A 15,082-nucleotide genomic window follows, 5' to 3' on the forward strand; every position below is an offset into this window, starting at 1 on the left:
CTACAGACAAGCCGGTGTTGGAGACTGTGCTTGAACAAAGGGACCCCAAACACCCACCTGATCGCACCCCTGCCACCCGGCACCAGCCTCCCATGGGCGCCTTCTCTGAGCCACCTGCAGGAGGACCAGAGAGCCCGGGGCCAAAAGCCCAGGGAGGCAGGAGCCCGGAGCTTCGGCTGCACAGGACGTGTCTCTTTTCAAGCCCCCAGCCAGGCCCATCCCCAAGGGAGCGACTGGAGTGTGAAGGGAGGCCTGGTCTCTCCCCCACGTGGCTGGGCTTGGCAGTGCCCCAGTTCGTCTGGGAAGGGGGCGTTCCTCGGGCAACAGACTTTGAGTTCTAAAACCCAGACAGTCCAGGACAAATGGGGACAAGTCTGTCACCATGGGTGCAGAGCTCCCTCCCTGTGCAGGGGGCATCAGAGATGGGGGAGAGCGTGCCTGTCCTAGCTTCCCCTGCATTTCGTCTTCTAACTTTAGGCTTCTGGAGCCTTAGCCGCACCCTCATCCCCTGGGAGCTCCTGAAAACACCGCCGGGGTGGCCCACTCAGAGGATCTGAATAAATTGGCCTGGGCTGGGGTCTGGGGGTCCGCATGTCTAACAGGTTCCCGGGGATGTGCTCCCTCTGGCCTGGGCTGCGCTCTGAGGACCACTGCTCCAACATAGCGAGAGGTGACACTAACGTCCCCACTGTCCCTGCTCAGGAGCTCTTCAGGGCAGCTCCCCATCCTCGTGAAGCTGATCCCCAACTCTTGCTCATTTTTTTTCCTCCTGGACCTGCAATTTTACCCCTCAGAATGTTCTAGAAGTGTCGGCAGAGTTAAATAATTAAATTTATGAACTAGATATGAAATAATAAAATATAGTAGTAGAAACTGACTCTTGATTTTATTTCCTGCCCCAGATTATGACGTCAGGTCTCTGGAATGTGATTAAATAGCAACAGTGGTTTTCCGATAATGCATGCTCAAAGCTATTCCAATACTAACATTCCAAAGGCAGAGAAGCCTGCAATTCAAATATGTTCATTCCCAGAGACAAGGAATGAAATTGCTGCAGATCCACATTATAAAGTTCAAACTCAAACCCTCTTCCCTGTGAGCTGTCTGAAGGCATCGGGGTGAAAAGGCATCGTCTTCATTTCTCATTTGGCTCCATCTCAGCCAAGGGTCTGTGACGCTGTGAAATTGGGTCCAAGGGGCTCCCAGCACCTGCTGCCTGGACTGCTTCTTGAACTGCCTTCAGGGCCTTCGAGAGGGATTAGTTCAGCCCCTAGGCTCTGATGTCTTCACTTTTGAAAGGGTCAAGGAGCCCCTGGGACTCAGGAAGCACAGCACTGGCCTAGCTCAGCACCTACAAAAGAGAATCCAATTTCCATCCTGTCTCGGTTGGTTCGGGCCGTTGTGACACATACCACAGGTTGGGTGGCTTTTGAACAACAGAAATGTGTTTCTCATGGTTCTGGTGGCTAGAAGTCCAAGGTCAGGCAGAGGTGTGGTCGGGTGAGGCCCCGCTTCCAGGCCGCAGACCTTCCTGGGGTCGTTTTTATAAGAGCACTAACCCCATTCATGAAGCTCCACTGTCTTGACCTGCTGGCCTTCCAAAGGCCCCACCTCCTAATGCCATTGCTTTGGTCATCAGCACTTCAACACAGGAATCTGGGGGGCACCAATGTGCAGACCGCAGCACATTCCGCAAGCAGTAATTCAGGAAAAATTATATACTTAGATTTGCAGACCCCTGCAGAGACCCAGTGATGTTTGGGTGAGAGTGACGTCTGGCTCCTAGCTCTTCTCGATCTCAGGCTCTCCACTGGTGCTTGGAGCCCGTGGTTTAGGATGACACTGCATGGTGCACACAGGAACTAGAGACACACACCATGGCTTCCAGTTCTGCTATCACTCTCTTAAAAATCCTGACTTTTAAACCAAGGGTCTGAACTTTACATGGACTGGGCCACATAGTGGTGTAGTCTGTCGACAGATCACTGAGTGAACAGGCCAAAAAGAGGGTGACCATGCTGGCCAGGGTGGCTGGTCTTGATTACCAAGGAGGATATTTTATTTTGCCATGATACAGTGCAGGCAGAGTGTTTCTGGAACTCAAGGATCATCAGCATGGCTCTCAGTACAGCAAGTCCACTGACCAAAGTTAATAAAAAATTATAGCAACCCCAGTGAGTGCTCACACCCTTGAGAATGATGTCCAGCCCTTGTGGGTGAAGATCAGCCCTGAGCCCACTGGGCTATCACACCCTTGAAACTGAAGACCAGCCCTGGAACTAGTAGGCACTCACACACTTGAGAATGAAGACCAGCCCTGGGACCACTGGGTTTCCACAAACTGGAGAATGAAGACCAGCTGGGGGACCACTGGGCTCTCACGCCCTTGATAATGAAGACCAGCCCTGGGACCATTGAGCTCTCACACCCTTGAGAATGAAGGTTTCGGTCATACCACCTGATCGACAAGCCTTGGCAGCTGAGATGCTTTCAAGAAAATGGAACGGGAATGAGAAGGAAGATAATGGATAAGCCAGGCCTTGCTGCTAGTAGGACGGTCATAGTCACTGTTGGCCTAAAAATAAACGCCTTTCAATGTAAGAAGAAAAAAAAGAATAGCTCTTAGGCAATCACTGCGTCCCAGTTAGGAGACAGAGGCAGTGGGTATTTAGGAGAAAGGGAGCGGGAGCAATGGCGTCAGTAGAAGGAAGACGCCTCTCCCGGTGCAGGTTAACATTCACAGTGATGCTAATTCTAAACGACGTCTTTAATCTTCAGTCCAGTGGTCTTCAGTCCAGTGGTCACAATGCCTGCTTTCTTATCTTTGCAAAGAGTTCTTTGGGACACAGTGTTGCCCTGGGCCCAGTCCAAAGGTGATTTTGCCCTGTTTTAACATTCAGGGTTTTAGGTGTAAGACAGGCAAGGGGATGGCAGCCTTGAAACCATTTGAAAGCATCGGAAATAAGTGACAGCACAGAGGGAAATCCCTGAACCAGAGGAGAGGCGAGGACACTGGCCTTGAACAGTCAGAAATCTGAGGGACGGTTTCAGTTTCCACAGGCCTTGAAATGAGGTATTTAGCCAATTTAACTTACATTTCAAGTAACAGAGCCTCCACCTAATACCAAAGGGTCAAGCAGCAGAATTTGCTCTGTAGCTCAGACCAGGGGAGCTTTGTGGGCCGTCCAGAAAGCGATTTCGTTCATGACACTCCCGTAGGGCAGGTAAGTGCTGAGTGTGCTCCATGGCGGGGATCCGAGTGAAGCCTCTGGCTTTGGCTTTGGAAGATATTTCAGTAGGCCTCACCTACTGGAGCTTTAGAAGCTGAACTGGGGTGTCCCTCTATTTCTGTTGTAGTTATCTTTTCTCCTGTAACACACAGGTAGCTAACCAAAGCTTCTAAAGGGACCTGCCGTTCCCTGCTCTCAGGGTCCAAGCCATGAGATTGCTGTGTGGGGACCAGTGTGGTGGTGGAGGCAGGGCCTCTGGGCTGGTGCAGGCCCCTGAGGTCTGGGTGGGGCGTGGAGGGAGTCGTATGTCCCTCACTGTCAGATTCCTCCTCCTCCTCACCCTCGGTGGTTACTGCTGCCCCCCCCAGCGCCTTGTCTCTTCCCTGCCATCTGAAACCCCCTCAGTTGCCTGCCCCGAACCCCCCACCCGCAAGTATACAGCCCAGTGAGAACAGCCAGTTCAGATCCTTGAAAATACTGGGCACTATCGAGGCTGACTGAAGGGGAATGGGAAAGGCACTCACGGGAGTGTCCTGATGGAAACCCTAAAACAGGCTGAGAACAGAGAGCACATGTCCTATTCCTTAGTGATGTGTGGGAGGAAAGCCAACTTTTGGGATCTGTTCTTTATGTACATGATAATTTGTGTTTCATTTATGCCTGAGTCAAAGCTGCCCTCTGCCCAAATGAATCAGACTTATTTTAATTTATTCCATGATTCCCTTTTCTTCCCAGTCCCATGACTAAGCAGTGCTCTAACCTCAGTCTCTGCCTCACAGTCACCCCAGTTGCTGAGCGTGGTTCCAGTGCTTTAGTTATGTGGACATTGTGACTTACTCACCCTGGAGCCCACTGGGTACAGCAGTGTCAGCTCCTTTGCAGCTTGAAAGTTTAAAGCACCACCTGCCTCAATGTGCTTGGGAATATAGGGTAGATCTTTCTTCCCAAAGTTTCAGCAGGTGCCTGGAGGGGAGATTAAAAATGAGCAGCCAGGCAACAGGCCATGATGGAGGGAAGAAAAGGAGAGATGTCTGGGCCACTGTCCAAGAAACTAGCTTTGATGGAAGCCAGGGTGGGGGACCTGGTTGTTGTTCCTTAGAGAACTGTGTAGGTTTACACATATCTCTGTCTCCAGGAGCTTCTGGCCCCTAGACAAAGGGGACCTGGAGGTGCAGAGCCAGATAATGGCTGTGCATTAACTCCTGACAAGCTCACCTGGGCTCCAGAGCAAAGTGGTACCTCGATCTAGGGAAGGAAAGAGGGAATCATCCTTTACATCTGGCTTAGGCTCTGGGAAGGATCTAGAAGGACTAGTGACTCCAAACACAGTGGGGCATTTGTGAGGTTAGGCCCACCCAGGAGTCCTGTGAAGAGTTCACCAGTTAAGCATGGAGTATACCCAAGGATTTGGCAGGCAGAAGGCTTAAGGTCACCACGTGGGAGTGTTTTCAGGGTCCCAGCTTTGTTAGTTCTTCCATCCATCTGGTCTTTCACCTGGTCTCCATGCATACCCTGGTTTCAGCATGAAGCAGACATCCCTGAGTGGACGGCTGGTAAAACTCACTCTCCTCGCTGAGGCACAGCCTCTGGGCTGGGGTAGCTAGGACTCTGGTGGGAAGAGTTTGCTGCTAATGTGTTTATAGAGTGAATGTATTTCATTCAAATCTGTGTTCCTCTAGGAAGGATTTAAATAAAAACTTAAAAAAAAAAAAAGCCAGCCTGGAGGGGCTCCGTTGGTTGAGCATCGCCCTGTAGTCCTGTGCACCCCAGGGCTGTGGGTTTGATGCCCAGTAAGGGCCCATATGAAGGCAACCGATCGATGTTTCTCTCTCACATCGATGTCTCCTTTCTCAAAATCATCAAAAAAATATGTCCTCAGGTGAGGATCATAAATGTGTGTGTGTGTGTGTGTGTGTGTGAACTTAAGTGTAATAGAACCATGAATGAGCATGTGTGGAAGAGGGGTTTCCTCTTGCCCTGGAATTGCCCACTGTGTCCAGTTATGGACAAAGAGGCACTAAGCGCCAGCCCCTCAGCAATGGGCCTGATCACTCCCTTAGGGCTTCTACATCCTAATCTCCACCCCCAACACTCACACTCAATAGTGGGGGGGGCAGAGTGGGAACCGACAGAGGGGGAGTAGGGTGGGGTCAGCCCTGAAGGGGGCATGGAGGGAGCTGCCTGGAAAGTGGAACCCAGGAGTGAGCTCACGGGACTTTCAATGAATGTTTGTGGGAGGAAGGAGTGAATGGCTGAGCGACTGGCAAGTGTGAGCACTGGAGAGCTGTTCCAGAGGGGTGAGAACCATGAGAGAGGCTGAGAGCTCCAAGGAGTGACTGGCCAGCGGTCAGGTCCTGCAAAAGCCTGCATGGGACACAGCTTGCAGGTGCCGCTGCTCAGTTTGGCTCAAAGCATTCTCGGTGGCAGCTCCTGCTGAGCGGTCGGCTAGGACAGACTGCAGAACCTCGGGAAAGGGGAAAGGAGGCAGGAGGGGACACTTGTACAGAAGAGGTTTGGTGAAGAAGGAAGGGACATGGAGGCAGCAGCTGGACAAAAAACCATTAGAAGATTGGGCCCGGTGAGGATATTTACATGCCTTCCTCCCACCCTCACCTTTGAGCATCTATTCTGAGAGGCCTCCAAGGCCTAAACTCCAGATCTAGCTCTCCCTGGTGGAAGAGCCTTGGAAAAATCCAAAGGATGACTTTAAGCTGAGCTCCTGTTGTGATATAAATCCCGTATCAAAATGGGATTCGACTTACAGGAACTTAAAATAAACACAGGTCCAGAAAAAACCCGCTGCATGGTGAACAGGAAAACCTCACTTTCACATTCTCTGACCTTGTGGCAAAGGGAGCTGTGGATTCCAGGGGCCAGGAGACTGGGGGCTGACGCAGGGAGTCCCAAGAGCCCAGATAACCCGACACCCGTCAACACTGCCATGGATGAGCAGTGAGGACAACTAGGACTCAGTTCCACTCTTTCTCATATTATTACAACCCCACCCTTGTGTCCACCATGAGTAGCTATTTAATACAAACCCCAAAGCACCCCTAAAATCGACCCCATTTCTTTCCCAGCATATGAACTCAAAAGGAAAAAATCTTTATAAAACCGAAACCACCAGGTTTAGTACGTTCAAGAAGAGCACCTTTAGTAAACAGGAAACTGTGTGTCAGGAAGCTGGCCAAATACACACGGGAGCAGGTGAGGCTCCCCGTGGCAAAGTTCAGTGGAACATAACTATAGGGTGTCCCCCCAAAAAGTTTCACAGGTGAGACTCCTGATGGGAGTCCTTTTAGGACACCACGGGCAAACGGAAAGAAGGCCGTCGTCAGAGGGCAGATGGGTGGTTTTAAGGCTCAGGAGCTGCTGGTCCAGGAGAGCGTGGTACACAGCCGTACTCCATACTGTTCCACACTGTATGTTGGTCCACCCGGCTCTGGAGACACCGGCCTGGTGCTCTTTGACTTGTTCCCATGACTGAAGTCCTCAGGGACCCAGCTGGCATGGGGAGCCAAGTGGGGAGGCCTGCCCGGGCTCCTGGCAGGGAGCCCCTCCATGGCCCTGTCATGGACCCATCATGCCAGCTGTAGTAGGTAAAGTCCTGGAGCTGGGAGTTGCTGCCACCACCGCCAGTGGCAATGGCTGGGGCTGTGGTGGATGCTGCGGGGGAGCCAGCCTCTCCTCCTTTGGGGGAGCCAACAAGAAGCACCTCATGTTCAGTGGTCGGCTTCAGGGCCCTGGGCCCTGACAGGAGCTAGCAGTCTCTCCCACAAGTGGGGTTCTCTCCTGGGCTAGGCTGTGGGAGCTGGGGGTGTGGGGCTTTGTGGGTGTGGCTGCTTGTTTCCTTGTGCCCTGAGGTCTCAGAATCCCTGGATTTTCAGGGGGCTCCAGTTTGCAAACCTCTGGCCCACTGGCCAGAAGTAGGGTGGCTGAGGCCTGACAGAAGGCCCAGCTCAGCGACACACTCTGGATGGCAGGCATGTGGGAGGTTGGGGGCACTGTGGCCTGCTGGGGTCTGCCCAGAGACAGGCTCTGGCAGGCTGGGCCTGCCTCAGGGGGCACTGGGTAGGGCCTCAGACTCAGCAGGTCTCAAGTTGGGCTTTACATGCTGCTCCAGTTCCAGTAGCTTCCTCTTGGAGGTGCTGACAACCATCTTGATGGTGGGGCTACAGAGCTGGCGGGCATCCCAGCCCCTTCCCTCCTGGCAGGTGGCCCGGGCTGGCCTCGGATGGTTGGGACATCGGCCTTTCTGAAGAGGTAACATAGCAGGTCATCCCGGCAGCTGAGAGTGTCCTACAGAGAAGAGGGGAAGAACTGAGAGGCTGGAGAAAGGCCAGGAGAGTCCTGGTAGAGTCTCATTCACCCAGGACACCCCTGTGCAGGCCATGTGGCCAGGACTGAAGTTTCTGGCTCCTGCTTGGCCTTTCCACACACACTACCCATGGTCAGGATGGTGGGGCTGGGGCCATACACGGATCAGGAAGAAAAGCCAGGCAGCCCCCTAAGTTCACCAGCAAGAAAACAGACCCAGAGAGGGAGAGGACTTTCCACAGACGCTTCCACTGGATGGGACGGTCAGGGCTGGAGCCCTGAGCACAGCAATGGTTTTCATCTGTTCCTCATTCCCACCAAGCAGAGCCTGGAGGAGCCTGGTGGAGGTGTCTCCTGAGGCAGATGGACACCACGAGAAGAGGAAAGGCAGTGAGTGCATGCAGAAGAGGAGTTGGGGTTCACCAAGGATGGAGTCAGACCCCGGCCCGCTGGACCCATGTCTGGGAGCGTCTGTCTGTGGGATGGCTCAGCAGCACAGAACCACCTGCACCTACCAGCAACTCCTGGCCCAGGAAGACATCTGGACGCTCAACTTGACAGAGACACAGTCTGCTGTTTTGCGTGCAGGTTGGGAGTCACATATCCCGGGTTTTTGTACAGTGAGACCTGTGGTCATTAATATCAACAGGTAGCACGTATCAGCTGCTTCCCATGTGCCAGGCACTATGCTAGAAGCCACAGGTGTAATCGTAAGAGAATGAAACCATCCCCCTCCCTCCCCCAAAACCTCATTCAGTTCTCAAAGCACCCTTGCAAGGCTGTACTAGGACAACCTGTAATAGGTAAGGCAATGGAGGTCACAAAGGTCAAGCAGGTCCCACATTGAGAAAGGGACAGATTGAGGACTGGAACCCACAGCTGTCTGACTCTGCAGCCACCTTCCCACCACCCAGCCCCTCTCTGCACATTTCGAAACCTTTGACACCCAGCTTCATGAGTCTGCCCTCTCTGACCACCCAGAGGGCCCATCTCCTCACACCCCTCCCCGCATCAACACTCACGGAGTGGAGGCCTGGCACGGGCACCATTGTGACTTCCACGTCTTCAGGCCTGTTCAGGGAGGGGAGGGCGACAGGTTAGTGGGGTGAGCACAGTGGGGAGATGGAGGGAGGTGGGGGCGGCTCTCAGGGGAGGAGCATACGTTTCCACAACCAGCTCCTGCAGGGAGGATGCTTTGGTCTCATTTAGGCTGAAAAGGACAAGCCATCATCTGGGCACTTGGCAGGAATGCAGATTCTCAGGGAGCCCCCCTCTGCGCTCCTGACTCAGAAACTGCAGGCCGGCCTGGGTCCAGGCAGCCCAGGGGAGTGTGGCTCAGGCCTGCATGTGGGGGCCACGGCTTCAGACCGTGACCTTCCTGAGGGCAGGGCTTTGGTTTTTCTGCAGCTCTGGGCACAGAGTGCTTTGTAGACAGAAACAAATGGAGAGCAGAGACCAGGATACATATTTCCTTTCAGGCCGATGCAGGACCAGGCACAGGGCGAGTCTATGATAAAACTTGCTGATGAGCCGGTTTACTCTGTTGTTTTGAGAGCAGGCATCCCCCGGGCTGCCTACACATAGGACACGCTCCAGAAATACCGACTGAACAGATACTTTGAATTCGCTGTGTCACTGGGCTCTACTAACGCAGGCCACAGAACTTACAGTGTGGCCAGAGAAAGTCCCACTGTGTGTGTTTAAGGGAATGAGACTGTAAGGCACGCATTTCATCCATGGGGTGACCCAGAAGCGGTGACCCCACAGCTCCTGGCCAGAACTGTGTGAGGTGCCCCTGCGGCTGCAGGAAGCTGCCCTGAGCCAGGAGGGTGTCCCCACAGCTGACGGCCGGGGGCAGAGCTGCAGCACAAACCTCAGGGCGCTCGAGCTGTGGCCACCTCTGGCTTGCGCCTTGTTTTTGTATGGCCTGTGAGCTAAGAACAGTTTTACATTTTAAATGATTAAAATATTTACTATCTGGCCCTTTACAGAAAAAATCTGCCAAACTCTGCTGGTGAAGGTTCAGAATAGGTAGGTGTTCAGGGCTCTGCCGCACACCTAGTGGGAGATGCTAACTCTCAAGTGGGTGCTGACCACATCTTCAGGGGAGCTCCAGGGGTGGGCGCACACCCTCCCACCCCCATGTTGGCAACACAGTTCTGTCGCTCACTTCACAGGGGAGGAATCAGTCTCCTGGTCTGGGCTGGCTGACAGCACGCTGTGATTTCCTGGCTAGTGGTTCTGCTCCCCATCTGAGCCAGGCTGCACCACCCCCAGTCCCATCCCTCTCTGTGACTTTGTTGTTAAGGTGCCTACCTCTGGTCCTGGTCCATCTGAGGGAGTGAGGGAGGAGAGTGCTCCCAGGCCTCTCACAGCAGTGGGGGAGCCCTGGTCACTGTCCTCCAGGAACTCCTCCAGGGTGAGCATCTCACTGCTCTGCTCAGGGAGGTACAGGGCTGCACCCAGGCCTGGGGCTGGGCCGCACCCCTCTTCTGGATTCCCTTCTGGAGGAGAGGCAAGTTCCGGGGTGGCGGTACTCATGGCAGCTGAGGGCAGTGCGTCCTGGGGTGTTGGCATCCCGGGGCAGGGTGGCTGTGTCCTTGCTGCGAGTCAGGTCTTCACTGCTGAAGCTCTTGGATCTGCAGTGGAGCTCATCGGAGGAAACTGGGTCAGGGGAGGGGACACAGAGGAACACACTTCAGTCTCCTAATCTCGCTTGCCGGCCTCCAGTGGGCTCTGTGCTGCCTCTGGCTCCCTGAGCACAGAGAGAGCCCTGCCTAGGAACCCAGAGCACACTTCTCCCACGCTGGCACTGTGGGCGTCCAGGGCATTCTGGAATTCTCTAGAATTTACACTGGCATTTAAAAACAAAATAACTTGGGATAAAAGTGGAAAGTTCCTTCTAAAGCTTAATTTATCAACAGCTGTAAGTACCATGCTCATTAGCCTGGGACAGTGCAGACCACTTTCTGCACTAATAAACAAACTTTAAACATCAAAAAGGAATCAAAGTCACTCACTGTGTCCTCTGCGCATCATGTACTGGAACTGCTGGCACTGTCCCCATCCCGAAGCTGAAGTGACTCAGACTCAGAGAATGGGTTGCTTTCCCAGGTGCACAGAGCTGGTCAGTGGAGAAGGGATTTGAACCCAAATCTGTTCAAACCCCCAGGCCTGAGCTTGAAGTTGCGTGATGTGGCCCTATGAATGCAAACGCAACGTGCTTTGAAAAACCTAACTGTATTTTTTATATCATATAAACAATATACACCCAGAACCAAAGATCCAGGTCCGCTGAAAAGCACACAGCAGGCAAGGTGGACTTACCCTCAGGCTAGGAGGGGAACTGTCACTGGTCCAATTCCAGCTGCTCTCTAGGCTACCTGGCCAGGGCACTGAAACGAAATGACAACACTTAACCTACAGGGCTGATGCCAAGTACAGCCCACATTAAACCATCCAATCCGAAAACAACTAATGACCCTGCCCAAGTTCTGGCAAATGGCCTCAGGAAGGACAGATTTTGAGTTGCTCTCGACTCTCCCAGGAGGAGTCCAGCCTCACCTGAGTGGTGGGTACCACACACAGTGGGCTCTCAGGAACAACAACTTCTATGTGTGTGAGGTCTAGGGCTGTGGCCTCAAACAGTTTTGTTAATACAGAAAATCTCACACAAAACTCCAGTATAGACAAAAGGTCTGCTCTGGGGTTGGGGGTTGGGGGGAGCCCACCATTATTACCGCATGGAGCTTTCTGGAACACAGGTGGAGACACCCTGCCTAGACCAGGGCAGTGCCGCCTGGTGAGGGCAGGGGCCAGGACATGGCAGGTCATGCGTCCACGTGTGGACAATGTAGCCTGTGCCGTGCGCAGCCCACTTCCCCTCCGTGGTCCATGGGGGCGGGAACAGGGCCCTCAGGAGGAAAGAAGTCTGCACTCTTCTTGGTTCGCTGCTCTTCAGCTCCTCTCTGTCCCACGTTTACATCTGCCCCAGAGGGGAAAGAAATCAACCTTCACAGTGACGATTTGGGGGAACCAGGCTCACCCTCTGCTCCCTCGGGTCAGAGGGTGAGCACCAGCTGCAGGGAGGGGGCACCGCCCCTGCCAGGGGCAGGCTGTCCCTTCCAGGCCTGCAGACCTCCCCTCCTGGCCCACTTCTCCAGCACACGCAGAATCAGGGGCCTGCCCCAGGTATCATCAGTGTCTGTCCGGCTGCACACGGACAGCTGGGGGACAGGGACACGCTTCATCATCCCTGCTCACATCTTGTGCAGAGCTGAGCTGCACTGAGAACCGGGGACTCACCAGGAGATGCTCTGCTTCCCGGCCCACCAAGCCGTCTGCTCTGGATTGACCGGGTCCACAGGGCACCCAGGTCCCAAGTGCCGGCGGGCCCCGCAAACAGCAGGCCTCTGGAAAACACCTGTTAGCAACGGCGCGTGGGGCTGAGCCCCAAATACTTGGTTTTCCTGAAGCGCATAGAAGCAGAGCAAGTCCCCTCTTTGAGAAGGGAAAGTTTCAACTAAAAAATCCACCTTTCTCTTTGAAAAGGACGTGTCACTGAAAGGCAACCGCGATACAAATCAACGGGATCCGAAAATGCCTGTTTGTCCGAGCCCTTGCTGCAAAGCCCTCTGCTGCCTTCTCCTTTCCTCAGCTGATGAAGCATGAACCTGGCTGCTCGGGAAGCTCACGAGAGGGGAGGCGACTCCTTCGTCCTGTTACCCTCCACCCAGGGCCAGGAGGGAGGGCTCCGTGGTGTCCAGCAGTTTCACCAGAGCCTGCCCTTGCCGGAAGCTGTAAGTGTCTATGTCTGAGTGATCAGTGCCAGCACCATTCACCGCTTCAGGCAATGGAGAGGGCAGGCGATGACGCTCGCTCCTATGCTTACTGTTGATCACTCCAGAAGCTGAGTCCAGTGTGAACTCTCTGAGGCTTTGTTTTAATTAAAAATTTAGCTTCCCACCCTTCTAGGAGTTTGTTTTTCAGAAATTGCAAAAACCCAAAGCAACTTAATTTTTGAGAAGGCTGGTCTAATTCACCATTTCCCTTCTGCAGAAATTGACAACATGCCTAAATCAGATGGCAAGTGTTTCTAACAATTTCTGAGATCAAATTTACAACTTGGAGCTACTCTGGGCAACTAAACTCCAGGTGAGGATAGCGTGACCTCCATGCAATCAGTGCTCTCTGCATGGGTCACATGACCTTTCTTCAAGCAAGGGCAGCCAGAGCCTTAGAAGTAGGGCACTTGGTAGGTAGTGACTTCCCCATCACTGGAGGTATGTAAGCAGAAGCTGCATGCTTAGGCCCATAGGAGGCCAGGGAAGGAGTGTTGAGGAACTGTGGGTCCCCTATTTCCACTTCAGCATAACAGCTCCACTTGCACCTATTTTGTGTGTGGACTTCCACAGAGAACAGCTTGAAGGACAAATCCTATTGACGGAAACAGGTCTGAGAACCCAGGCTGAAGGGCACATGCACCAACTACTCACTGTGCTGCCTGTGGCTGGTGAACTTGAGCTCCAGGGACCACTCACAGAGCTGCCATCTGAATTCTAGCCTATGGTGAAAATAAGGCTGAGTCAGGGGACCTGGACCACCCATGGGGAAACTGGGGTCCTTTGTCAGAGGCCACCTCTGACTCCTGCCCAGCACCTGAGTGGTGGCTGTGTCCAGCGCCTGGAAGAGGGAGACGTGTGGACCCTTAGGACCTGCCTGTGCTCTTGTCTGTACTCTCCCTCCCCCCACTGCTCCTGCTGGGACAGCCTGGCTCTCTGCCTGTGCAATGACTGGGACAGCAAATGGAAGCAGTGTCTGGCCTGAGGATAAAGCAGTAGAAGGAGCTGATACTTAGTACCCTGGGAGCCCCACCAACCGGGAGGGGGGCTGCACCTAAAGCAGAGGCTGTGAAAGCAAAGCTCTCCTGGGGCCTTGTTCTCTTCAGGTGGCTGGAGGAAGCAGAAGGAAAGAATCCACCACCTGAGGGAGGATGCTGGGTCCCTAGAGAGGGAGCCCTGCACCAGCAGCTCCTAACCAGAAACAGACAGAACCCATAGGCCACCAGGCACTGCTCTTTCCCTGGGAAGGACTACACTGCCCTGTGCTGACAGCAGCCCCAGATTTCCTCCAAAATGACACCGGGGTCTCCCCCATTTTGCAGACAGTTCTGCATCCACCTGAGCATGAGAACCATGCTGCCAGGGAATCACAGTGGGCCACACTTTGTTTGCAGTGTGACAGGCCCTCAGACAGGCTCTGCAGGCATATGAACAAGTGTGGGCTCTGGCTCAGGGTGGGATCCCAGTGGAGACAGCCCCTGGGTGAGCCTGGAGGGCCAGGCCTGGAGTCCCACAAGCCGCTGCAAGTCTGAGGGGAGGTCAAGCTGTGCAAGTCAGCTCCTGCTCCAGCCAGGCAGGGTTTCTGAACCACAGAGCCTGGGAGACTGGGGCAGACTACTGACTGCTGACAGTGGACACCTGAGCATGGATGACCAGCCATACATGGCACAGTTTCCTTGACACCCAACAGTAAGGGACTGCCATTCTCAGTGTCTGGTCAGGAGCGCAGGAGGACTGTCTGGTTGCCTGTGCTCACCCAACTCTTCTTCTCCCAGGGGTGCTTCTGATTTGTAAACAGCAGGGACCAGGTCCTGGAGCTAACCTAGGCTTGCCTTGAGGGCAGGGTCCCTATCTTTTCTTGGCTTGTCAAACCAGGGTTCTGCAGGCCATACTTCCAAGAGTCCAGTGGGTGATATCATTATGAAAACTAATATCCCTTCATGTTCTCATCAGTTTCTAACACCCCAGGGGCAATCATTTTCAGCTCTTCCTGCTGTCTTCAGATATTTTCATCTCTAAGTTATAAGCAGAGTGTCTCTTTCAGTTTTAACCTTTATTTTTCCCTTTCTGTTTGCATATTTTAAGTGCTTTTCCCCGACTGTTCCATTTAATAACATCCAGGTGGAGTTCCTGGGAGCATCAGGACAGCGCTGCTCTGCACAGTGTCCTGCTCCAGGCATCTTAAAGCTTTTGTCTCTGACCATGACTCTGTCACCTCTCACACTAGTTTCTCTCTGGTGTTGCAGGTCCTCCTCAGGTGTCTGGGTTCTCTGAACCTTCATGGGCTTCACCTGCCAAGATGGGACTAGACTGTTCTGCTGGGAATTTCTCCACCTACTCAGGTGACTTGAGGAGCATTTGACTATCACATCCTGAGGTGTGAACACTCATGGCTACGGCATCCTAGGAGACGTTCAAGTTGTAAACCCTTCCCTGAGTCCCCCCATTTTTCAGTTTAGGACACCTGCCCTCCACTCTATCAACCGACCTCCAGTTCAGAGATGCTGCTAGGTCTCTTCCCTGGAGAATAAACCTCCAGTGCTGCCTGAGTTTAGCCCAAACTCTGGCTCACCTCCGTTCTGGAGCTCCTTGGTGCCACCAATTCCTGCACGGCGGAGGTGGGTTCTGGGCTTTCCCACTAGGGGCTGAAGACTGGGCCTCCAGATGGTGATGTTATCTGCGCAAAGTCACACA

The 15,082-nt window shown here is 53.6% G+C and overlaps 1 protein-coding gene across 1 annotated transcript in view; it reads right to left on the reverse strand.

Annotated features, from left to right (window-relative positions):
* Positions 1 to 6,585: 6,585 nt before the first annotated feature.
* LOC148091711 (protein Daple-like) overlaps positions 6,586 to 15,082 on the reverse strand; it is a 58,256-nt gene continuing 49,759 nt past the window's right edge. Inside the window, 12 exon segments of the mRNA XM_087823775.1 lie at positions 6,586 to 6,664; positions 6,666 to 6,795; positions 6,798 to 6,896; positions 6,899 to 7,290; positions 7,292 to 7,403; positions 7,406 to 7,529; positions 9,921 to 9,989; positions 9,992 to 10,071; positions 10,074 to 10,211; positions 10,871 to 10,942; positions 13,043 to 13,105; positions 14,961 to 15,065. Of these exon segments, the coding sequence (XP_087679901.1) occupies positions 6,586 to 6,664; positions 6,666 to 6,795; positions 6,798 to 6,896; positions 6,899 to 7,290; positions 7,292 to 7,403; positions 7,406 to 7,529; positions 9,921 to 9,989; positions 9,992 to 10,071; positions 10,074 to 10,211; positions 10,871 to 10,942; positions 13,043 to 13,105; positions 14,961 to 15,065 (1,463 nt within the window).

The sequence above is a fragment of the Miniopterus natalensis genome, chromosome 13, assembly GCF_054644295.1.
Source record: "Miniopterus natalensis isolate mMinNat1 chromosome 13, mMinNat1.hap1, whole genome shotgun sequence".
Lineage (NCBI taxonomy): Eukaryota > Metazoa > Chordata > Mammalia > Chiroptera > Miniopteridae > Miniopterus > Miniopterus natalensis.